Genomic DNA, 23,329 nt, shown 5'->3' with positions numbered 1-23,329 from the left:
CACACACACACACACGCATCCTGATACCTTTCCTTCCCTTTTGTTACTGACCTGGATGAAAAGAAAGAAGAGCAGTTTATTGGTGATGCCTAAAGCAGGAACTGTTTTGGACTTGGGAGAACCCGCTTCTGTGTGCAGGCCTGTTTCTCGAAACTGAAAGAAAGGAACAGGATGGAGCTGATAAAGAGTTGCTCCCACTAATGAGTACCTAGCAATACAGAGCAGCCTCTGGATTATATTGGAGTTTGGAACTGAAGCTTATCCTGGTACTCCTCTGGAAGATGTTCAAGCCTCCACTGTTTCAAGGCAATGGAGGGCTCCTTGCAACCATTAAATAAGGCCCTGGTCACAACTGGTTTCTGCCTGAAGGGAAAGATTAGGAAGAGGCTCCCTGAAGGCTGGCTTGCAGATAGAGGAGGTGGCTCTTACAGGCTAATCTCCATTGGGCAGGCAGCCAACAGATTAGCCTTGTTGTGATCTGCAAGCAGAGGGAGCTGGCTGCACTACTACAAATACAGCTTACTTTGACCCACTCCTTGGTGAAAATACAAACTAATGGCTAAATAGCTTCTGTTTTGCCATGAGCTGCTTTTCAGAACATGAAAAGGACATGGGCATCCTCTTTAAGTTATGCTTTGAGAAGCTGTAAAACTGAGTGCTTAGGGGAAAAAAAGAAGTGACACTGACCAGCTTTTAATTTGTACTGATAATGGATCAAAGGCCCAGGAGCAGCCCGCTCCCAACACGGCCCTGGGGCCCTGCTGTGATGCTCTCTCTGCTTGGAGCCCTTTGATTCTCTCCTCTGCCCCCCAGCATCCCTGGGGGCAGCTGCGCAGGGCAGAGACCACCACAGCCAGCCCGTTCTCCGCTCCCTGCTGCGGAAGTGGAAAGGGCAGTAGCAAAGGCCACGTCCCCCAGCTTTGTACTGACATGAAAAAGAACGAGATGACTTTTTTTTAATGGAAAGCATAGTTAATTTGTGGAATTCATTATCGTGGGAGGTTGTGGAGGTAGAGAGCATAGCCAGATTCAAAAAGGGCCTGGATAAATTCATGGATGTTAAGATCTGTTCTTGGCTACTGAACATAAATGGTTGTGTTTATGGTTGGAGATGTTTCTTGTAGCTTCTCTAAATAAATGATGGGTGCCAGGGTGGCTATTGATGGATTACTCTAGTGATATCTAATTCAATGCTTTCCCTCTATAGCAGTGGTTCCCAACCTCTTTTGTACCAGGACTCATTTGTAAACATTGGCCGGTCCTGACACCCATTGCCCCTCACACCCAACCTGCTGCCTCTTGTCCCCAGGTCCCAGCTCCCAGTGTGTGGGGTAGGGGGTATGTGTGTGGGGCAGGGGGAGCCCCAAGCAGCCCCTTGCAAGCTGGAACTCTGCCAGCCTGCAAGGAAGAAAGCCAGTTTCCCACATGTTTCTCCTTTGAAGGAGAATCAGTTGTTTTTTTTTTTTTTTTTTAAAGTTTGTTTGCAGCCCTTTCATATATTCTTGTAACCCATTTTTGGGTCACGACCCATGGGTTGAGAAATGCTGCTGTATAAGCATCTATTACTGCTACTGTTGGAGACAGGATACTGAGCAGATGGATCATTGGTCTGACACAGTATGTCGCTTTTATTTTATTAGGGGTACAATTAGCTAGAATTTTTATTTAAAATCTTTTGGTTCCTAATACTAAAGAGGAACTTAAACCACTTGGTCTGTAGTCTGTGCCATTCTGCTTGCTATTTGTCACTTTTTTTCTTTTTCCTTCATTCTTCAGAATCTGAATGTACTGGAGACAAATCGAAAACTACTATTGCTACTACAACTGCCAGGCAGACTACTAGCCAGGTGCCTACCACTACTAGCCCAGCACCAACCACACTGCCACAGAACCCAGCGGTTGGTAAATACAATGTGACTGGTAAAAACGGGACCTGTGTACTTGCTTCTATGGGATTGCAGCTTAATGTATCCTATGGAAAGAAAGACGGAAAGGTATGTGTTCTTTATTCTTGCCTTCAAACCTAAAATTCTTTCTTATATTGAGAGCCAGCATAATTATTTTAGGTGCCCTATACTTCATTTGTAGACAGAACTGTAGTATTTAATCATGGTTATGTTTCAGTTCAGTTGTAGTATGAACTAAAAAAACAAATAGTCCAAGTATTCAAAGACTGTAGAACAAGTACAAACCAGTCATAAATGTGTTTTATTTTGTTTTTTTCCCTTGAGGTGTCACAAGCAGGCCACAAAAGAAACTTAGAGGCATGTCTGTCTCCTGTTGGATGTCACTAGAAATCAGTGTCTTGAAAACATTCCCCTTACTTCTCATGCATCAAATGCCAAAGAAGTCATGTGGGTGCGTTTAAGTGCATGTTTGGTGCTACTTCCATGCATGCAAGTGGTGCTGGGCATAACCAGTGCTTGTCTAATAGTGGATAGATCACCTTTTTATCAGCGTGTGTTTTACATAGAGCAGGAGTGAGTGGAGGAGGTGTTGCATGACACTTTCTTATGCCATCTGAAACCAATGTGAACAGGGCCTACCTGTTTCCACTTTATTTAGGATGGTAAATATGCCAGAGCCTTAAATTCAAATGCAATACATTTCACTAGGCCATGGGAATAGCAAACAGTTAAGAACAGCAGAAGTGAATCACGGAAATAGGCAATGAAGACACAGCTTAAATTTGCCTTGTTAAATACCACGATTTAGTCTGGTAGTATCTGAATAAGAACAAACTTTCAAATTCTCCAAGAGAGAATAAGTGACAACTAGACTGTTGGTTGTTTCTCTGGGTATTGTTAAAGGGCCCCAAACCAGTCGAATACAAAATTTCCGATTATGAGTTTTCAGTTTCACACAGCTTTAGTCGACCTGGATTAATTTTTAGCAGGTGGAATTTTAGTCTGTACAGACTTCCTAGGCTTCCTAATAACTAGTACTTTGCCACAGAAGCTAGAGGTTCTTTCCATTTGTCCTTACTTAGCTTGGCATCCCATCCCTCCTCCTCCTCCTGTGAAGCTCTGCTATCAGACCTGCAGGTTCCTGCATAGGCACCTAGACCCATGGTGCTCAACCCTTTTGGCCCTGCGGGTTAGATAAGTGGCACAGGGCCTCTCTGGGCCAGATGGGGTCTGGGGGCCTGGCACCTCGCCCTCCTGCCCCCTGGATCCTGGGATTGGCCCATGGGGTCTGGTACCACCCCCACCCAACCCTGTGCACTGGGATCAGACACTGGATCCAACCTGCAGGGCTCAAGGCTCTCCAGGGTCTGGAGATTTGGCATCAGGGGAGCAGTACCACCAAATTTCTAGACTTATCTGGCCCATGGGGCTCCCATGACATGATGCTGTGGACTGGATCTGGCCTGTGGACCAGGGGTTGAGTACCCTGACCTAGACCATTTAAAAAAAAGATGGCTGGTTTTGCAGCAGGAATCCCAGTTTGAGGGAGGTGGTTGTATTCTGACAAACAGTGGAAAGGTTCATTAGTGAGATCAAGAGCTATGGATTTTTCAGAGCCTCTTGGTTGAAGGTTGCTCTGAAATAAGAAGCAGAGGAAAGGACATTCAGGCAAATCCTAGGTACAACCTTAGTTTTTATTGGCTGTGGTGTCTGAAGCGGAGGGGTGGGCTGCAAACTTTCACTGGAAAGTCTGAAGAACTGGTCACAAAATAACTTTAAAAGCCTACAGAATGCAGCAGCCGGTCCCCTGACCCTGTCTGGGTTTACGTGGTTTTATCTGAAGAGTTATAGGTAATGTGGTATAGTGCTGAAAACAGTGAACTTGGCTGGAAGGGGAAGTATGTGAACCAGAGTGGGCCAGATGGTGGTTCATTGACTTGTGGGGAAATATGCTGCAGGAACTTTAACTGTAGGTTATCACTCTGTTCTGTGCAACCTAGTTAGCTAATTCTACAACATTAAATTCTAGCACTAATTTTTCTAACCTACCAAATGATGGGAAGTTTTAAATGGCTGGTTGTGTGAGGGAGTTTGTCAGTCAGGCCTACCAACCTGTCAGAGCCCTGGTGGTATGTTCTTCCTCATTCTCCTAGCTCTAGGGAGCTTTGGATGGGTCTAAAACAACATAGTCATTTTTTGCCTTTATCTTGGCAATATTTGAGCCTACTTCAAGGATGATTTGGGTGTGAATTTTTAGGTAACTTGACAAAAAGAAAAGAATTCTCCCCAGAAGGCTTGTGGAAGTGCCTTTCTAAGCCAGTTCAGATGGCTTCAAACAGGGGTGGCCAGCCTGTGATACACGTAGCACAAGCAGCCTCTGGATGCAACATGCATCTGGCTGGGGGGGAGATAGGCAGCATAGCTGCAGATATGGCAGGAAATGCAATGCAGAGCTGCAGATCAGGCAGGGGATGGGGATCTGAGTGACGCTCAAGAAAGATGCAGAGGGCCTGCCTAAAGGGTTGGCCCCCACTCACTTAAAACATCTAGCCCACAGTTAGTTGTCAAAACAGGAGTGTCTGAAATAAATGTCAGAGTGTACGTGTGATACAGTTCAGCATTTTAAAATGAGTACAGGTTTCCCTCGCTCTATGCTGTACGTGTGTTCCTGGAAAAAGGCTCATAACTCAAACTCGTATAAAGGGAACCCACTTTACAATGTAACAAATAGGGATATGTTCCAAGACCTTGACTGTACTGACCCCCCAGTTCCTTTTCTACCGTTTTTACAAGACGGTTTTGGTACTCACCAGCAGCAGACCAGCATATGCAAGGCACGAGGCACTATCATAATGGGGATGGCAACTACAGAAACGTGTCGCAGACAACGAGCAAAGAGCACAGATCCACATGGGGGACTATATTTTGGTGCTCGTCACTCCCATAATGCACCGCACAAAGCAACTGACTGTGGATTTCCACCACACAGATTGTATAAGAGTGAATTCACTTTGCACATAATAAATTTTTGGTAAAAAAAGGGTCATCGCATAAGAGCAGTTTGCACATACAGAACCCACATAAAGCAAAGGAAACCTGTATTTCTAAGGGGTCGTCTTATATGTTGTGAGCTCGTTCCCTTTGATTTGCTTTTTCTCTCTATTGTCAAAGCAGAATGTTTGGTTTATCAGTTTGCCTTCATTTCAGTGAAGCAAGGCACTAATGTAGTGTTGGTGGCAGCTCAAGGTTCTCCTCTAGCTTCTGAATATGGTACTAGCTGCTTTGCTTACAAAATGCAGCCTGAGTTCAAAGTTCAGATTTGGCTGCATCCAGTAAGACCACAGCAAAAACTGGGTGGGACTATGACCTTTCTGCTCCTTCAGCTTGGGGCTAGTTGGTGTCAACTGGTAACTGATATAACACACAGCAACCTGTAAAAAATAGCCCCCTTCTTGCATCTGAGTGGAAGCCAGGTAGAAGTTTTCTGAACAGTTTTTATTGTAAGGTACTAAAACCAAGATGATTATCAAACAGGGTGCCGTGAGATCCTTCTAAGGGTGCCACATAATATTAGCACTATTGTTAGAGGTGCAAACACGTAGACACAATTAACAAGCTAAACCCAGAGAATTCACACTGTTAAAACTATTCTGAACCGATGCGGGCTTTTGGTATTCTTTGCAACAAAAGAATTGCTTTATTAAATATTTTCTGTAGTTAAAAATGAGTGAATTTTTTAATGGGCTGCTGCCAAATTCAAAGAAATTGCAGAAGGTGCTTTAAGTTGAAAAGGATGTTACACTAGTGGTTTTCCATCTGCTTTTCTTTCATGTACAGACTGGATTAGACGTGCTGAATTTCATCCCACCTAATACATCTTTCTCTGGAAATTGTGACAATTCCTCAGCCTTCTTGAACTTGACTTTTGGGAAAGCCAAGCTCACCTTCCACTTCATTCGGGTAAGAGTATTTGGCCACAGTATCTTGCACTGCTGTCAAGTAGTTCCAGGTTGAAATTACTTTGAACAAGGCCACGTTTGGGAAAACTTTCCCTTCCCCTTATCTTGCCATGAGAAAATGGCAGTTTTATGGGAAAGGGTGGGGGAATTCTCTAACCTATACATTCTGGAGCCAATGAAACCAAGCAGGAGAGCTAGGAGTTATGTCTGAGCTACTTAGCTTTAGAAATGCCCCTTTCTAAAAATATTCCGAACCTCCCCACCATTTTCTTTTCCTCAAGAGCATGGACTAGACCAGGGGTGGGTGATTATTTTGTGCAGAGGGCTGCTTACTGAGTTTTGGCAAGCCATTGAGGACTGCATGACAGGCAGCTTAGGGCAGATTAATATTACTTTTCTAAATTTTTTAGGGGCCAGATAGAATGCCCTGGCAGGCCACTCAGGCCCCCGGACTGCATTTTGCCCACCCCTGGCACTAGATGGTCACCCTCAGTGGCAGTACTGGCAATGCCATTACTTTGAAACAACTTAAATTCAATAAAGCTTTCAGAGAATGATCATGCAATAGCTAAGGCAGGATTGTGAATGTGTCTTTCAGCAAATCCTGTGAAGGAAGGAATTGAATGAAGCCCTCATATTGCACACTGTTGAGCTACTCTGTGGTGTCTTCTGTGGCAGTTTACCATCTTGCCAGAAGCTGTATAGCTTTTGTTTCCTTTGTAACCACAACATATGTCCATAACAGTTGATTCTCAGACTTCTCTCTTGAAAGGACTTCACTTGATCACCCTGAAAATCCCCCAGTTGTCAGCTTTTCAGGGGACCTACTGGGCATGTTTACATGAGACGCTAGAAGCACAGTAGACTAATTCTACATCGCATTAGTGCGGCAGGCAAAAGCCATGCTAATGTGCAGTAGAATTAGTCTGTTGCCTATTAGTGTCACCTAAAATGCATGTGCTGGTGCTGCTGTGCAGTTGTGCTGATTACTGCAGATTATTACAGGAACTAAATTAAATGCTCAGTAACCAATGCACATTAATGCATGTATAGATGTACCTACTGACTCTTAAACTCAGCTTTAATTTAAGCAGGGTGTTCCCAGTGTGTCTAGGTATCACCTGCAGCCCCCCCCTTTTTTTTTTTTGGAGCAACCAATGACCCAGAACTGCCCCTTTTTGAAATGGCCCTTCAGGGGTAATGCTTTGGAAACCCCTGACATAAGCCTTAACTGTGCAGGTTCCACAGCCTGCATGCATTAGAGCATGGCTGTCAAATTCATAAGGCCCTGCAGGCCAGGTGAGGGGCGCAGGGCTAGTCTGCAGACTGGCCCCACGTGCTGCAGATCCAAGATGCATGAGCACAATGGGCCAAATAATAGGTTTACCTCCCTGGACTGCATCTCTTGACACCTTGCATTAGAGGGATCCTACCACTATCACAGGAAGAGCATTGCGCCTTTTGTTAAACAAGGCAAATACACTGGAGCTAACCACTGCATGATCTTGAGATAAGCACAGAGGCCTTGTCGTCTTTACCAGTTCTGCTAGTGGAGCTGTCACAGAGATAGAGGGGTGTGGGAAGATAATGTTTCGTGACTGACTTCTCTGCCCCTGCCAGGGGGTCAGCTGCTGTGATCCAGTTGCTACTTCAGACTGAGACCAAGTTGCCTTCTTTTTAACCTTTTATTGCCTCCTTTTCTGTCCCCAAGCAAATTGTTCCCTCTCCCCACCATGGTTTTCTTCTCTAAAAATGTAGTTGGTGTCATTCTAGAACGTCTTTCCCTGCTGCAACACCTCGACTAGAGGATGCTTTGGAAACTTTTCAACTAGTGCACTGAGCTAAGACCTAAATGGCTAGAATTAAGTTTGTTAAATGGTATTTTCAAAAGTCAAATAATCGCTTGTCTTTTTCTTTAAAGAACACAAGTATTGAGAAGTTTTTCCTGCAAGGTGTCACCGTGAACACAACTTTGCCTCCTGAAGCCAAAAGTAAGGGTTTTTCAAATGTCTCATCTGAACTAGACTAACTGCACATCTAAGTCAGAGTGTCTAGATATAATGAAGACTGCAGTAGAAAGGGTGACGTGTATTTTCTTCCTTAACTACTAAGCCCTAAGGAATTAGCAGCATCAATTTTTGTTGCAAACAACTCTGTAACATGCTGTTCTCTATGCAGAACCACAGTTTGAGGCTGTGAACAACAGCATGAGTGCGCTTGGTGCTTCGGTGGGAAATTCCTACATGTGTCATGCAGAGGAGAATCTCTTGGTCACACAAGGAGCTTTTGTCAACCTGTTCAACGTTCAGGTCCAAGTTTTCAAGATTGACGGAGACAAATTTGGGGCAGGTAAGAGTTGCTCTGTCAGTAGTAGGGCATACTTTAAGTATAAACTGCAAAATCATTCAGAATGTTTAAGCTTTTACTAACTTAAGCATATGTTTACATCCTTCTTTCAAAGTTTCAGGCCTTCGACATTTTGGAGCCTATTCCATAATATCAATCTATGGAGCAGTAAGGCATCACCATGTAACCATGTGCAGCAGCTACTGCACAGTAGATTAGCCTAATACACAATTTTTTCTACTACCTATAAATACAGGTAGATTAACTGCACATTAGCTACTGCATAGTAGTGCATGCATAGACAGCTGACTGGAAGCATATTGCTCCTGGTTAGCCTAGGCAATAAGGGGGGAGGGAAGTGCCCCTCCCTGGGCAGCTGCCTCCCAGCCCCGATCAGATCAGAGTACAGGGCTGGGAAATTGTCCCTTCCCCCAGCAACTATTTCCCAGCCCTGTGCCCTGATCTGACTGGGATGTGGGGCTGGGAGGCAGCTGTCCCAGAGGCAGGACAGCTCCACCCACATCCCATCTTCCCCTCCCTATCCCCAAGCCCAGACCTGACTCCCATGCCGCCTGCTAGCCCGGGGCTGGCACCCAGAGGAGCCTGTGGCTTCTGTAGGGAGAGCAGAACAGAGCAGGAGTAGCTGAATTGCTTCACTGAATTGCTCGCATTAGGATCAAATTTGCTCCTCACGGGTGCATGTGTAGACATGCTCCCAAGGAAAGTATACTGTGAAGTATTTTACTGTGCAGTAAGCTTACAGTGCATTAATTACATGTGTAGATGCTCCCATAGACAGCAAGACTTAAGGCTCTGGATTAAGATGAGTTCATCAAGTGTGTAAATACAGAACTTTCCTTGAGATAACTAGTGCACAGTGGGGTGCTAGATGGTCCAGAAAACTCTTGTCTCCATTATATTTAATGGAAGAAGCTCTTTTCTTAGAAGAGCTACATTCAGATGTTCTCCCTCTTGCTTTGAGAGTCCCTCTTCCCTACAAATCTTAGACAGTAACAGCAAAGATCTGTAGATGTGTGCATCCTAGCAGCTTTAAGTGGTGTCTAGTAGGAGGGGGAGTCTGCCTAGGGTAATGAGTGGGATTATATAGTTGGGAATAGTTGAGGAGGGGCTTAGCTAAATGACCTCCTGAGGTCCCTTCCACCCCAGTTTTCTATGGTTCCAGTGGCTCTCTTAACATGTTGAAAGCGATGTAGGTAAATATATTATGTTGCATGTGCCTAACATGACCTTTCCCCCTCTCTCCCCAGTGGAAGAATGCCAGCTGGATGAAAACAACATGTTGATCCCTATCATAGTAGGTGCAGCTCTTGCTGGACTTGTCCTGATAGTCTTGATTGCTTATTTGATTGGCAGAAAGAGAAGCCATGCTGGATATCAGACAATTTAATGACTTGCACTTAGATTAATCTAATTAGATACAGAGCAGTTGCAAGAAGCAAATAAATTGTGTTCCCCTGCATTAAGATTGGTATTATAAGGGAAAACAGCCTTTCCTGCAAAATGCTTCTTGTTAAGTCTGCCTTATTAAATGTGAAATCCATCTTGCAGCATTTAACTATGCACAAAGGAATAACTTCTGAAATTCTGGTGGCTAATTTTGCTAACTAGTTTAAACATTTACCCGCTTAGAAACAAGCTGCAGTTTTTGAGGGTGTTTTTTCTGAAACGGACTGCATTAATGTCAGTTAAAGATTCCAGACTTGTGTGTAGTTAGTTCACATTCACTCAACTTCTGATTTTATTAAGCCTAACAAAGGGAATATATTCACTCTGATACTACCATCCTGCGATGGAAGTTTAATTATACTGATTTAAAGTATAAGCAATGACTGACAACATGAAAATCTAAACCCCACCTTGTCTCCTGGGTGCGTATTTTTACTAAGCTTTAAACACAATGCCTGGCATATGCAGGGTGTAAACAATGCAATACTCAAACCCTATAGGAACTCATTTACAATTGGACAACTCCCCTCTTTGGTACTTTTGATGCCCTGCCCGCTTGTTAGAAGCTGGCACTTTTTTAAATGTAAAAAAAATGGGTGTTTATTTTTATTTACATTTTTTTGTAAAGTGAATTTCAGTCTCTTCTGTTGGAAGCTCCAGAGATCCTGTTTCTGCACATGTGTACAATATCGATCTCAATCTGCTGATTCTCTTGCTTTAACCTTGGCTGGGGGTTGTACACTTCAAGGATCAGTTCTGATGTATGCATTGCCTGTAACAATGCTAATAAAGACATCTTTTTTTTTTTTCTGTATATGATCTGTCACTACCTTGCTCTTGGGTATTTCCAATCAAATAGCAAACTAAGCTTCCTGCACAACTGCACACTCTTAAACTAGGCCGGAGACTACAACTCTAAGCTCCTGGCAAGTAGGTCCTACTAGCTCAGGGTGGGCAGTTATTTCAGACAAGGTGCCACTTACCGGGTTTTAGCAAGCTGTTAAGGGCTGCATGGGTGCCCTGCCCTCTGGTCACCATCTCGACTGGAAGTTCCCACCCTCTAACCCTCAACCTTTGCCCCCTCCCCCCCCCAATACTCCTTTCAGCAAGTGGTTTTGCCATCTCAGAACCAGAAAAACAAATTATATTCTAAAAATCAAACATCTACAACGTTCATTAATTTAATTTTTAAAAAATTGTTGTCCTGGTTTACATGTGTTTGAGTAGCATACACAGAGGTGATTGCAAGATTGCTTAAAATGAAGTTTTAAGTGGATATAGGTTTGGGGGAGGGTACAGATGTGGGTGGGGGGTTGTGAGGAGGTGAATAGGTGTGGGTGTGGAGTGAGAGGGTGTGTGTATATAGTCATGTGGAGTGTGTGAAGATCTGTATGTATGGCAGTGTAAGGGGGGATATGGGTGCATGTGTATGGGCGGGGGGTGCTTGTGGAACTTGCCCTATGAACACATGGATGCACTCTGTCATTGTATGTGCATGCACACAGACACGCGCACACCCCCACCCCCTTCCTGGCCCTGGGGTACCGGCACAGTCCCATGTTCCCACAGCGCAGCCCATGCCCATGTGGTGCTGGAGCAATGGAGCAGTGAAAGGTGGGGCATGCAAAGGCTTCCGGGGGGTGGGGTGAGCTGGCTTTGCTCCTGAGTCTTGCCGACTTCCCTAGGACCCTACTACCTCTGGCTCCTACCATCCTTTGACAGGCAGCCAGGAGCAGATTTTAATTTTCTAAACTGCTTAGGTGCCCCACAGGCTGTATTTTTTTCCTGCCCTTGTACTAGCTTAATGCTAAAAAAAACAAGTTATAAAGTGCTGGTTTATTTTCCTCTCAACTCTTCTATCTTAAGCTGGGTTTATCCCAAGGACTGCAATTTGCCAATCCCTGTGAAGCCTGTGGATCAGCCCTATAGAGCTGTGGCTTCAACAGTGGACGCAGCTGGGCTCTGGCAGAGGGGTCTTGTAGGGTGCTGCAGAACAGCTGAGCAGGAGTGTAAGTGAAAGTGACAGCAATTAGGTCCTAGTACATACTCACCTCTGACCTGCAGACTGTTGCTAATAACCCCTGCACTATCTGACTGGTCACACAACACCTTATTTCCAAGTAACACTTAAAGAGTTAAATTACTAATTTAAGAGGAGTAATGTAGCATTTTAATAGAGCTTAAGACTAGGTACAGCTTTGTACAGTAAGTGTATTATTTGTACACTAGTAAGCCCTTGCAGACCTTGCTTAATCTTTTATTATGTCTTGGTTGCAAAGAACTGCCACTGTTGAAGGCCTGAGTTGTACAGAAACGTAGACAGAAGGAGAGCCAGGCTGTTGGTAACAGCTTGCTAAAACAGTTTTCCACCCCTGCTCCATCCCTCTGCCTCCTTCTGTTGGTTTTCATGTGAATTGCTTGAGTCCCCAAATCTTCCTGCATATAATTGATTCATCTCTTTCAGGAGCCTTGATTTACACAGGAGAAGACAGATACTTGTGTCTGCAACATATTTGCCAAAGCAATGTGGGTGGGAGCAGGGCAGGATAGGGCTGTTTCACATACTGCAACCGTGCACTAACCCTACTCTGGCTCCTATTTAATAGATGGACAGTAAGGGTCAGGGCACCTAGTTGCAAAGGGTAAGCTTTTTTTGTGGCCAGTTCTTCAGACCATTCAAAGAAAAGCTTTGTGACACCCTTTCTGCTCCAACTTAGCTCGCACTGATCCAGCTCAAAAAAAGAAGGGAGGAGGGGTAAGGAAATAAGTCTCAAACTTTACGGGGGGGGGTGAGTGGAAAGGTTTGGGGCAGGGGGGGTTTCTACTGCCAGTTCATATTTAAAGTATGATTATGAGATTAAAGAGCCTAGCATAACTGTAGTGCAGGTCTCATAGTAGAGGCAAGGACCAGAGGGTTACAAAAAACAGAGAGGATAGTACCTAATGATTGGCTGGATCTAGCTTTTAAAAAGGAAATGGAAAAGCTCAATTAACCTCAAGTAGTATTGCTGGATTGCTTCCCTATTAAACATCCATGTTGATAGCGGAGGATTCAGTGGGTAAGAAATTCTAATTGTAGTAAAAGGGACAAGCTTGCAAAAAAAAAAAAAAGATGTAAACAGCCAAAAGAAGAGGAACCACTTAGAGATAAAAACAAAGGAAGGATTTAAGTTTCTTCAGCTGTAGAATAACATGAAGGGCAGTAACAAGGCCTGTTACGCTTAAGAAGGATTCTCATTAGTGGTACTAATGAGCAACAGTCAATGCATAATAGAAGGAAACTTGTCATTTAATCCATCCTGCTACAGCTGGACTGGAAATCTGGTTAAAGGTTGAAAGATTCAACTACATCACCCCATTCAGCTGCTGTGAGAACAGACCCTCTAGTCCACAGCACTATTACAGAAGGCTCTGTACCCAGGTACCCCCCCCACACACACAAACCATACAGATGCCCCTTTGTGCAGGTGCTTTATTGTCTCCTAGGAGCCCTTGTATGGACTCTTGCATATCTAATAACTCTGCTCTGCCTTATTTTGGAGTGGGATCAGAATCCAGAATGAGAAGGATGGAAAGAGTCCAACCAGTAGAGGGCTCTAAAAGTACAAGGGATCAGACTGAGAAGAGGCTGGTGAGATGGATTGCTAGCAAAGGAAAACCACCAGGATGACTAGGCTGACAAGCCAGCAACTGCCACATCAGGAAAAGTAAGGAAAGATGCACATGGTGGGTGGCAGTGCACTCAGGCCCAGCCTCAGCTTGCCACAGACTAGTGGAGTGGAGGAGGTAGCACCCTGGCTAGGAAGCCTGAGAAACTCCACAAGCTGGGCTTACTTGAATACGTCAGTTCTGGACTGAGCAAAGATGCAGAACTAGGAGTACTGACCTACTGTGCCATTGTATCTTATTCACAGTAATCCTGGTACAGCACTGCTCTGTACTAACCTCCAAAGAGCAGAGATGGAAGGACCGTAAAAGAAGTATATCCCTGACCATAATTCCTTGTTTGTAGAGGTGCACCAATACATTGGTCCAATTGGATCGGCACTGATATAAAGAAAATTTACTGTATTGGCAGTTGGCTTTTTTTGCCTGATGTGGCCAATAAATGCCCCATGCATGCGCACAGCTGCAGCACAGCACATAGGCAGCAAGCAGCACAGCCTGGCAGCTTGGAGAGCTGCATCCAGCTAGTAAGTCTGGTGTGGTGGAAGGGAAGGTGCATGGGGGGACAGATTGAGGCCCTTGCAGCGAGGGAGGGAGTGGGGATGGGGCAGGGTGGGACCCAGGACAGCCACAGCTTGTCCAGGCTCCTGCTGCTGCATGCAACCCTGGGAGGGGATGGGGGGCATGTGCCCCTGGATCTTCATCCAGGGTGGGCTGCTGCTGCAGGCTGAGGCTGGGGCAGTGCCCGGAAAAGGAACTGGGGAGACTACAGTGAATTTTGGGGTGGCTGCTGCCCTTCCCCCCCCCGCCTCACTCCCAAAGCAGATGCTGCCTACCCAGAGCACAGCCCCGTCCAGCCTGCCCCCCACACAAATCTGGGGACACACCACCTCCCAGGGTGTGCAGTGGCAGAAGCCACCACCCCCTCCCTACACCCCCCAGACAAGCCACAGCTCTGTCCTGTGCCCTGCCCCAGCCCCACTCCCACCCTCACTGCAGGGATCTCGATCTGTTCCCCCGCCCCACACACCTCCCACAACAGACTTACCAGACAGACACTGCTCTTCAAGCTGCTGGGCTATGTACTAGAAATCAGATCATGGCACCTGATATGCCTCAAAAATCAGCTATCAGTATTGGTCAAAAAAAATCTCTTATTAGTGTATCCCTACTTGTGATTATGCAGCTGATGCAGCAGTCTGTGTCCCCAGGCATGTGACACAAGCTAGGGGGCTCAAGCACTGCTTGAGGGAGGCAAGTCAGCTATATATAGCACCAGGGGTGAATGCAGACTGCACTTACCATTCTGAGTTTCAGGCTCTTTAACCTTCCTTGCCTGCAACACGGACTCCTGCTCTGCCTCAAGCCCATTTGTTCAACCCTGTTCCTATCCTTCTCCCCTGTTATGTAATTCAGATCTCTTAAACTAATGCACAGATTAGGTACTGACATTAAAAAAAGCCCAAGGTGGAATAGATACAAGTTGCATGGTTTTCTGTAAGCGACAGTTAAGAGCAGTAGGGAACAGAACACACATTTGCCCTTGGCAGTGGGGGAAGAAGCTCACATCTTAGACCAGGTTGTGCCATTTTTAAGCCAGTCTGTGTGCGGTAAACTTCTGTTCTTTTATACTGGTGAAGGTGTAATGTCTGTACCTGGCCACAGTCTACAAGAACTGCAGCCTTTTTTCATCAGCTCTTCCTGCCCTAGGTTGGAGAATGTGCCTATTTGAAGTGCCTAGGAACTGCTATGTGTTGGTTCAATAATGATAATGATACTGGCCTGTTATTTTCAGTAGATCTTTTCTCAGAAGGCTAGTTAGTCTGTCACTGAAGATGCTGGGAGTCAGACACCACCACACACATAACAAATATTTAACTGCAAGAAAGAGGCTTTGACAAATAAATAGTATTTATTTTGTACAAATGGTTGTGGTGTCATGATTAATACACACAATCCGTGATGTAACCCTATATATCTACTTGCTCAAACATTACAAAATGCCCTGAAGGAAAAAAAAAGAAAGGAGTGACTATTTAAAGGAGTATCCTCACATTGAAATAGTCTGATCATATTTTAAACCATTAAAAAATAAATCCAGTTACCAAATGTACTGACAGACTTACAGTACAAAGAGTGTTGACAACACTTACTTGAAAGGCAGGAAAAATTGGTCAAGTGTCAGTTAACACTCACGGAAAGATTAGAAATTGTGTTCAGTCAGTGCAATTTCAGAGGAGGAATGTGTCAATTTCTGTAGCAGCCAATCGGCCAATAAATACTCCCGAGTTATCCCTGAGCAAGCAGCTTCGCTCTACAAGTCTCTCGAAGTTTGTTAATAGTTGCCATGGACAAACTCCCAGGTTCTGTAAATATTTTCTAGGACAAAGAATATTAATTGTTAAACTCAGTCCCAAAGCACATAAAAGTCTTGCTAGACTTCACATAAAGATGTAAAGAAGCACGGGTGGAACCCGAAGTCCTCATTGTGAACAGAGACACAGAGCACTATTCTAGCATGCTTCATTCTTAGATGCAAGTGCTTCTCCAAGATGGATTAATACAATCATCATCCCTGTTTCAAAGACAGGGTAAAAGTGGCAGCATAGTGAGATAGCACTGAGTAGGCTAAAATTGCACAAAGCCATCAGCAGTACTGGGAACAGATCCCAAGTCTCCTGACCCCAGGGCCTCCAAGGATATCAAGAGGATCTCAAGTAGTAGTGATGTTGGAGGGAAGTATGAACATACATTTTTTTTTTAATCATGCAGTTAATTCTGGAATAAGTTCTGTGGCGAGACGGTAAGTATATTCGAACTGTCTTATGCTCTCTTCAGTTCTATGTAGCATAATCCATTGTGAATACGGAGAAGGGGAAACGTGACCCATACAGGTGAGTTACATACACATCTTCAGTAAATAAACCGTATAAGCAGTGTTTTTTTCAATACCACGAGGGGATTCATATAAAATTCTACTTTAAAGGAACTTAAATAACTTTTTGTTCTATTGCAAACACACTTGACATTTGTCTGTCACCAGGCATACTACTGCCAGCATCTGTGAACCAAGGAAAACCAAGCACTTGTACTGGCAGTGGAGAAGCCTCATTTAGCTACTCAGATAAGTAATTTTTTATACTTTAAAGGCCAGTTCATCATGGTAGCCCATCCCAATGAATAATTTATTAACTCTCTATCAAATTTACACAGTGACCAAGGAGGAAGGGTACAGGGGTGAGAGAAGAATTTCAGTCCTGACAGTGTTGCTGCACAAAGGGTAGAAGCACTTGTCAAGACAGCTAACAAGACAATAGCCACATCTTTATCCAGATTACTCTGCAGTATTTCTGAACAGGAGGAAAGTGTGTGCAGGAGTTAGCAAATGACTCGGGAGCATTTGTCTGGACTTTGCGCTTTTGTTCCCTTCAAAGCTAAGTTGTATATATGATATTTTTTCACCACTGCATCACCTCAGTGCCTGACAAGCAAGGGCTTTATCATCTTAATTTTTAAATAGGGAAAAACTGAGGAACAGGAATGAAATGATTTGCCCAAGGTCATATATCGAAGTCAGTGGCTGATCTGGGAACAGAACCGAGCTCTGACATAAGTACAGAATTATGCTAGGAATAAGTGGGATGCAATTTTGGCTTACCCTGAAACTCTGAAAGTGGACCTGTATACAAATCATTCCCAACAAACCACTTCCCATTCATTTTTAAACACACCAGCAACAAAATATTGACCAGTTTATTCCTGGAACTTCTTTGCTTCATTTAGCATTCAGTTGCATCACTCCAACTTCTTCAATATTCTAACAGCAGCCATTTTGTTCCCTGACTATATACAGTTGTTAGAATCACATTTGTAGCATGAGAGATTGTGAATGTTAATGCAAACTTTACTGTGATTATTCTGCATCAGTCACGCAGAATTCACTTATCTGTTGGAGTACTTGAGGAAAGTAAATTCAACTCATAATTCAGGGTTTTCTTAACACATTCACAGGTTACAGGCAGGGCAAAAGGAATCTCATTTATAGTCCAGGTGCTCCAAAGTTTGCAGTTATAGAAAAGGCTGTAAGTTAGTTCTTTGAGTTATAATCTTAAACAAATCTTATACTGGAAGAACTGTTCAAGCTAGTGAAAATTCACAGGAATCCATTCTCAAATTTTGTATCACATTTTGGATGAGCAAGACACTTCAAAGTCTATTTGGTTCTACAATATTTAACTATTCTCTGTTACAAACTGAAAACACTTACCTGCATGAAAGTGTGACACTCTGTTACAAACATGCCTTTGGTGATTTCCTTAAATTTATCACAGATGTCAGGGAAATTTGTGGCTTCCAAAATAGAAGCTTGGTGTTGCTTAATCAACGTTAAGGCCACACGGAAGAGAATTTTTGATCCCTCATAGAATAAGCAGTCCCAAATTCGGAGTACAGTCTATAGGGGGGAAAAAGAGCTGCTAGGTTACCTTGTTTCAGCTATTGGTAATCATTATTCAAACCATTACAAAAAGGAATTATCTACCATGTATCATAAAACAAACTGCAAGTTATTTCTTACCTCCACTGGAAGAATGTCAATAAATAAGCATATAAACCAACGGGACACGACTAGAGTCCACATAACACCGTGTCTATCCATTAACTCTGCAACTGCTGGAACTTTCATTTTTACAAGTTCTCCAAGGACCTCTTGATCCATTTTCAGACCCATCATCGCTGGACTATAGAAGTCTTTGGAGGAAGAAAAATCAACATTCAGTAATTAGTGTGTGAGATCTATAAAAGTAATGTGATGATGCTAATGAGAAACACTAGAAGTTGTTAAAGCCAAACAGCTTTAGCCTACTGAGCCCCAAGCACATAGCTATGTTAAAGTATGGAAAGAGACCACATGCATTCTCAGTCCTTCAACTTCTGCCTCAGCAGCATCAGATCCCTCTACATAGCAGATTACTTTCACCAAGCCTGCCACAATAGCCCCCTACTCCCAGCTCCTCAAACATTTAATCACTCAGCTTTGCTGCATGTTTTTCCATCCATCCACCCACCCTAACCATGAACACCACGTGCCCCCCGGAGGCTAGGGGGGGCATGGCAAGCTCCCGCAGGTAGTAGTGGCACTGTCGACAGTGGGAGCATGGCACTGTTGGTGGCGAGGGGGTAGTAAGAGCCAACCAGCGGTCAATGACTGCCTGCAGACAGCGGTGGCCAATGGCAATTGGGGACCACCCACAAAAGCTGCCAGCAGTGTTGGTGGCGAGGAGAGGGTGGCAGGCAGCGACCACCCACAGGCACCACTGGCAGTGTCAACAGTGCCTTTTTGCAGGGGGTGCACCGCCACACAGAGGGTGTGGGTACACCCACATGCATCCCTATGCGTCGCCAATGGCCCTAACAATCGACACGTCTTAACCCAAGCAGGGGTACAATTAACAAAATCTTAGGTCTTTGATCAATCTGGAGACGTGACGAGATACAAAAATTTGCACTGAAAATAATAAGAAAAAAAGATTATTTCACTTTTTTATTAAGCCTTCATTGAAAGCTGAGTCAGGAACCCAGGTGCCATCTTTTCCAGGTGACTGTCCCAACCACTCACGCACTGGCTCAATGACGGGCTTCATTTTTTTCCCATGCAAATGGAACATGTAAACATGAACATGAACTAGAAAGGCAAGGTAGCACCCCAAATTAGCATATTCCACAGCTTAGTTATTAGAGCATTTGTCCATGGGGGAAGAGGGGGGCGGTACAGGCTCAAATTCCCTGGGGCACATGAGGGATTTGAATGTAGGTTCCTCAGCTGGGCTAGAGAGACATTCAAAAAGCCAGAGCCTGAATTGATTCAACCTTTGCAGGTTAGTCTAACCTGCCTAGGTTGAACCAGTTTGTAACAGAACAGACATGCAGGCACTTGCCCGCAGTCACTCAGGCTGGGTGCAAGGTGCTTTACAGTGTGCCCTCTGCTGCAGGAAACCTGGAGGGGAGGGGGGGGAGGGGGACCACGGCCAATCCTAGCTTCACTGGGCAGGGAGAGTGAATTCCCCCTCTCTACCCCACTGGTAGGGACCCAAACTGGGCTCCCTCCTTGCTGCAGCAGTGGGGCACCATGGCCCATGAGGCAGAAGGGAGAATTAGTCTCTCTTCTACCCCAACTAGCAGTCAGGTCTGTCTGCCTCCTGGCCACACTTGCTCCCTGCAGGAAAATAGCCCCCTGCTGCCCCCTCTGCAGGACACTGGAGGGAGGAGGCATAACCCTCATCCCTGCCCCCAAAGAGGCCCTGCTGGCTGGCGTCTGGCTGTGCCCCTTCCTTGCTGCAGCAGCAGGAGGGGACAGAGCCCTTGCTGTCAATGTCAGGGAGTGTGGAGAGGGGCCCTGCTGCAGGGTGAACAGAGCTGTGGGGGGCTGGGCACTGAGGCACCAGGGTCTCACGGCAGGCAGCAGCTTTCCTTGCCCTGCACTCCCCTGCCCTCAAGATGCTCAGGGAAACTCCCCCCTCGCAGCTCCAGTGGCCAGGCGGGGCCACAACGGTCCAGGCCAAGCAGCGGTGGCACAGGAGAAGTGGCCCTTCTTCCCCCGCTGCTAATGCTTCCAAGTGCAGCCAGCCAGAGTCGGCACCGGGCTACCCTGCATCTCTGACACAGCAGAGATGCAGGGCAGCAGGATGCCAGCTCCCAGCAGTCAGCAGAGATGCAGGGCAGCCCAGTGCCATGCCTGGACAGTTGGCGCTTCCTAGTGCGGCCACCGTGAGCCAGAACCAGGCTGTCCTGCCAGACACCAGGCAGCAGGGCCCCTTGGGGGGGCAGGGGCAAGGGTCATTCCTCCTTCCTCCAGCATCCTGCGGAGGGGACAGCAGGGGCCCATTTCCCTGCAGGGAGCAAGTATGGCCGCGAAGCAGGCAGGTGTGACTGCCAGTGGGGGTAGAGCAGAGACTAATCCTCCTCTCTGCCCCCCTCTGCCTCACAGGCCATGATGCCCCACTCCTGCAGCAAAGGGGTGGGGGAGCCCCTGACAGACAGCTTGGGTCCCTGCTGGTGGGACAGAGAGGGAGGAATTAAACCTCTCTCTGCCCAGACCCCTGCCCCTGCCTATTCCTTCTCGGGCTGGGGAGCAGAGAGCCCTGCCCAGCCCAGAGAGCATGCTGGGATGCTGCGGGTCTCTGGTTTATGTTAAACCAGCAATGGGTCTGGGACAGACACTGCATAAACCAGTTTGAGCCAAATCAGTTAAGTCTGATGGTACATTCAACCAGGTTTATCTCAAACTGGTTTCAGCCATTTCAAACTAGTTTATGTGCACTGAATGTCTGTTCTATTACAAATTTAAACCAGTTTCTGATTACTTACATCAGTTTATATGTAATGTCTGTCCCCGAGGGCAAGTGCTCCAGCAACTGGGACTCCTGTTTGTCCAGTATCTCACCACCTCTGGACCTGGGACATGCACTTTGAGAATGCTCCCTGGTTTGGAATTGCAGGTAGGACAGATATTTCCCCTCTAAGGAATTCAGGAGCAGGCATTTAGGTCACTTCAGGGACCTTTGCTGGTGCCTAGGAAACTTATGGGCCTCCAGAGTTTTGAAGATCAGATTTCTTGAGTGAGGTATTTGCAGGCACAGTTAGAACAGACTTGAGTTGCCCAAGCTCTTTTGTGGACCTGGTCCTTCAGACTCAAAGTGCTGTACAGATAGAACCATGCTCTCAGCACAAAAACAGCACAGCAGATAATGCAAGTTCTTGCTGTGCCTTTCCTTTTGCTTATAGCCTCTAAAGGTCACAGGACAAAAATAATTGTGACTTTGTGACCATTTAGAGGGTTTATGCCAAAACTGCTAAACACAAGAGAAGGACAAAGAGATAATTTATGGGTAGGTAAAGCAATAAGGAGAAACAAACAAAACACCTGCTAGAAATCAATGTAGAAACCCTAAAGTGTCCTAAAATAATGGATTTCTACATACGCTTGAGAAATAGCTAGAGCTAACAAAAGGTATTAGGAGAATGCCCATACTTTAGGAAATCTTAACAGAGGAACACTAAATTATGTAAATAATGAATTATAGTAGATTGTCCATGATAAGAGCTAAACCCTGCCAGTACTTTAAAACCTGAAAGTGTGTTTTGTCATAAGTGCCAGTCTGAATAACCTCAATCTAATAACCACTGGCTCCGGCTCAATTTGCAGAGCTTGTTTTCATAGCCTTATGGGGTGCATCCAGACAAACACACGTGTGCTTCTTGTCCCATCTCAAACCTCTTTGAGATGAGGGAAGAGGCACGCGTGGGAATGAAAAATGTTCCCCGTGTTGCAAACTTGAAGCACTTTCCTGTGCTTCCCAGGGGGACTCTGCTAGGAGGCCCCAGAGCCCCTGCTTCTAGGGTAAGAGGCTTTTTTTCTCAGGTTTTTTTCCTTTATTTTCCTTTTTTAAAGTGATGGTGCCTGGAGTTGGGGGGGCAGCCATCTGGGGACAGGGGGTGGGGCATATGAGCCTTGCAGAGGGGGTTGTAGCTCCTGCAGCAGCCATCTGGCCTCTGCGTCGGGGGCTGTAGCCCCTGTCGGGGGGGGGGGGGGGCAACAAAGCTTATATTCATGTTTCATGAAACGTATTTAAAGTTCACTTTATTATTTTGTTTTACTTGTGGAGAAACATTGATTTTGGGGTATTTTACAGAATGACTTTGGGATTTTTTTTTATTTTTTTTTTAAATCAGGGATTTTTCAGTTTTCCGACAGGGAACACCAGAATTCCTGCTAGGGAGGCCAGTGGCAGGACCCTGCCTGCTCAGAGCTGGCACCATGGGCCCAACTGGCTGTGGCTGACCTCCTGGACAAATGGGGCTTGGAGGACATGCTTTGACAGTTCAAACCAAGCCACCACACCTGGAACATCTTCCAGGCAACAGCTGCCCAGATGGCCAGGCAGAGGCACACATGGCAGTAGTGCTGCACAGAGCCAACTCTGCAGCCACAGCCCAGAGGGGCAGATGCCTCTACTGGCTGTGCAGTCCCCATCTGGGTCTGAAAGGTGTGCAGTAGGTCACAGCCAGGCAGCAGCCCCTACTGCCAGACCCCTGTAGTGGGTAGAGAGTGCAGGGAACTCTCAGGGCTGTTTCAGTCCAGCTGGCACAAGGGGCAGTGTACCCTGGTACCAATTGGCTGGGCCACAGAAGCTCCTGAGAGCAAGTAGCCCTGAGCTACTTGCCAAGGCAACTTTTTGTACTGCTGGGGCCAGGACAGGGCAGCTTTTTATACTGTTGGGGCCATGATAGGTGCTGGCCCTGGGCTCTAGCTCCCCCTGACTGCAGATCCAGGAGGAGCCAGGAAGGGTTATTTTGCCCCAAGTGGCACAATTTGCTCCTCAACAAAATGCATGTCCAAGCATGTGTGCTGAGGCAAAAAGCCCTAGCTCAAATTTGCACCGTTTCTATTTGAGCTGCTGCAAGCACACGTGCTTGCATGTGTGAATGCACCCATGGAGGGTAACACCTAATTTTTAGTCCTTTGGTAAGCCTCAATATCTTCCTACCTATTTAGATGCATGTCTCAGGCAGGACATTTTATCCATTTTAGTTATTATTAGACCATACATACCTTTGGCTTCTGCTCTAGAACCCATCATAGAAAAGCTCTCAGTATTGAAACCAAAAATTGTCATCAAGAGATGTATGGAAAATTCCAACTACCAAAGTGAAGTCAAGAGTAAAGAAAGTCACACTTCAACATGACAACACAGGTGTGTCTAACCTCAGTTTTAATACAATTTTACTTATGACTTGTGTGAGGGAGCGGGGACTAAGGGCGGCCGTGAACCCCCTAGCGCCCCCTACCGTCACGTTAGGGTGACGTAGCACCCTCAGAATCTCGCCCGCCACGACTTTGATGACATATATATATTGTGGAGGCTGCCAGTTTCCCTAGTGGACGGTCTTGGTGTTCCTGTCCCTATTGCAGACTGGGGTATCTAT

General features: G+C 45.6%; 2 protein-coding genes and 1 long non-coding RNA gene across 4 annotated transcripts in view; 2 read left to right on the top strand and 1 right to left on the bottom strand.

Annotated features, from left to right (window-relative positions):
• Positions 1-10,493, top strand: part of LAMP1 (lysosomal associated membrane protein 1) — a 39,094-nt gene extending 28,601 nt beyond the window's left edge. Inside the window, exons 5-9 of the mRNA XM_019529630.1 lie at positions 1,777-1,994; positions 5,745-5,867; positions 7,788-7,857; positions 8,045-8,215; positions 9,481-10,493. Of these exons, the coding sequence (XP_019385175.1) occupies positions 1,777-1,994; positions 5,745-5,867; positions 7,788-7,857; positions 8,045-8,215; positions 9,481-9,620 (722 nt within the window). The 3' untranslated portion in view covers positions 9,621-10,493. The remainder of the gene's footprint in view (positions 1-1,776; positions 1,995-5,744; positions 5,868-7,787; positions 7,858-8,044; positions 8,216-9,480) is intronic.
• A 2,010-nt stretch (positions 10,494-12,503) lies between these two features.
• On the top strand, positions 12,504-18,544 carry LOC109306292. Its single transcript, XR_002099929.1, has 3 exons — positions 12,504-13,100; positions 14,783-14,787; positions 18,534-18,544. It is a non-coding gene; the product is annotated as an uncharacterized LOC109306292 (long non-coding RNA).
• Positions 15,236-23,329, bottom strand: part of GRTP1 (growth hormone regulated TBC protein 1) — a 67,629-nt gene continuing 59,535 nt past the window's right edge. For both annotated transcript variants that reach the window (XM_019529626.1, XM_019529625.1), the window contains 3 exons: positions 17,922-18,094; positions 17,613-17,798; positions 15,236-15,724 (listed from right to left, as the gene is read on the bottom strand). In XM_019529626.1, the coding sequence (XP_019385171.1) occupies positions 15,635-15,724; positions 17,613-17,798; positions 17,922-18,094 (449 nt within the window). In that variant the 3' untranslated portion in view covers positions 15,236-15,634. The remainder of the gene's footprint in view (positions 15,725-17,612; positions 17,799-17,921; positions 18,095-23,329) is intronic.

This window comes from Crocodylus porosus, unplaced genomic scaffold, assembly GCF_001723895.1.
Source record: "Crocodylus porosus isolate Cpor-Errol unplaced genomic scaffold, CroPor_comp1, whole genome shotgun sequence".
NCBI classification, from domain to species: Eukaryota; Metazoa; Chordata; order Crocodylia; family Crocodylidae; genus Crocodylus; species Crocodylus porosus.
Note: the sequence above shows the minus strand (reverse complement) of the source record. Positions and strands in the feature narration are given on the sequence as shown.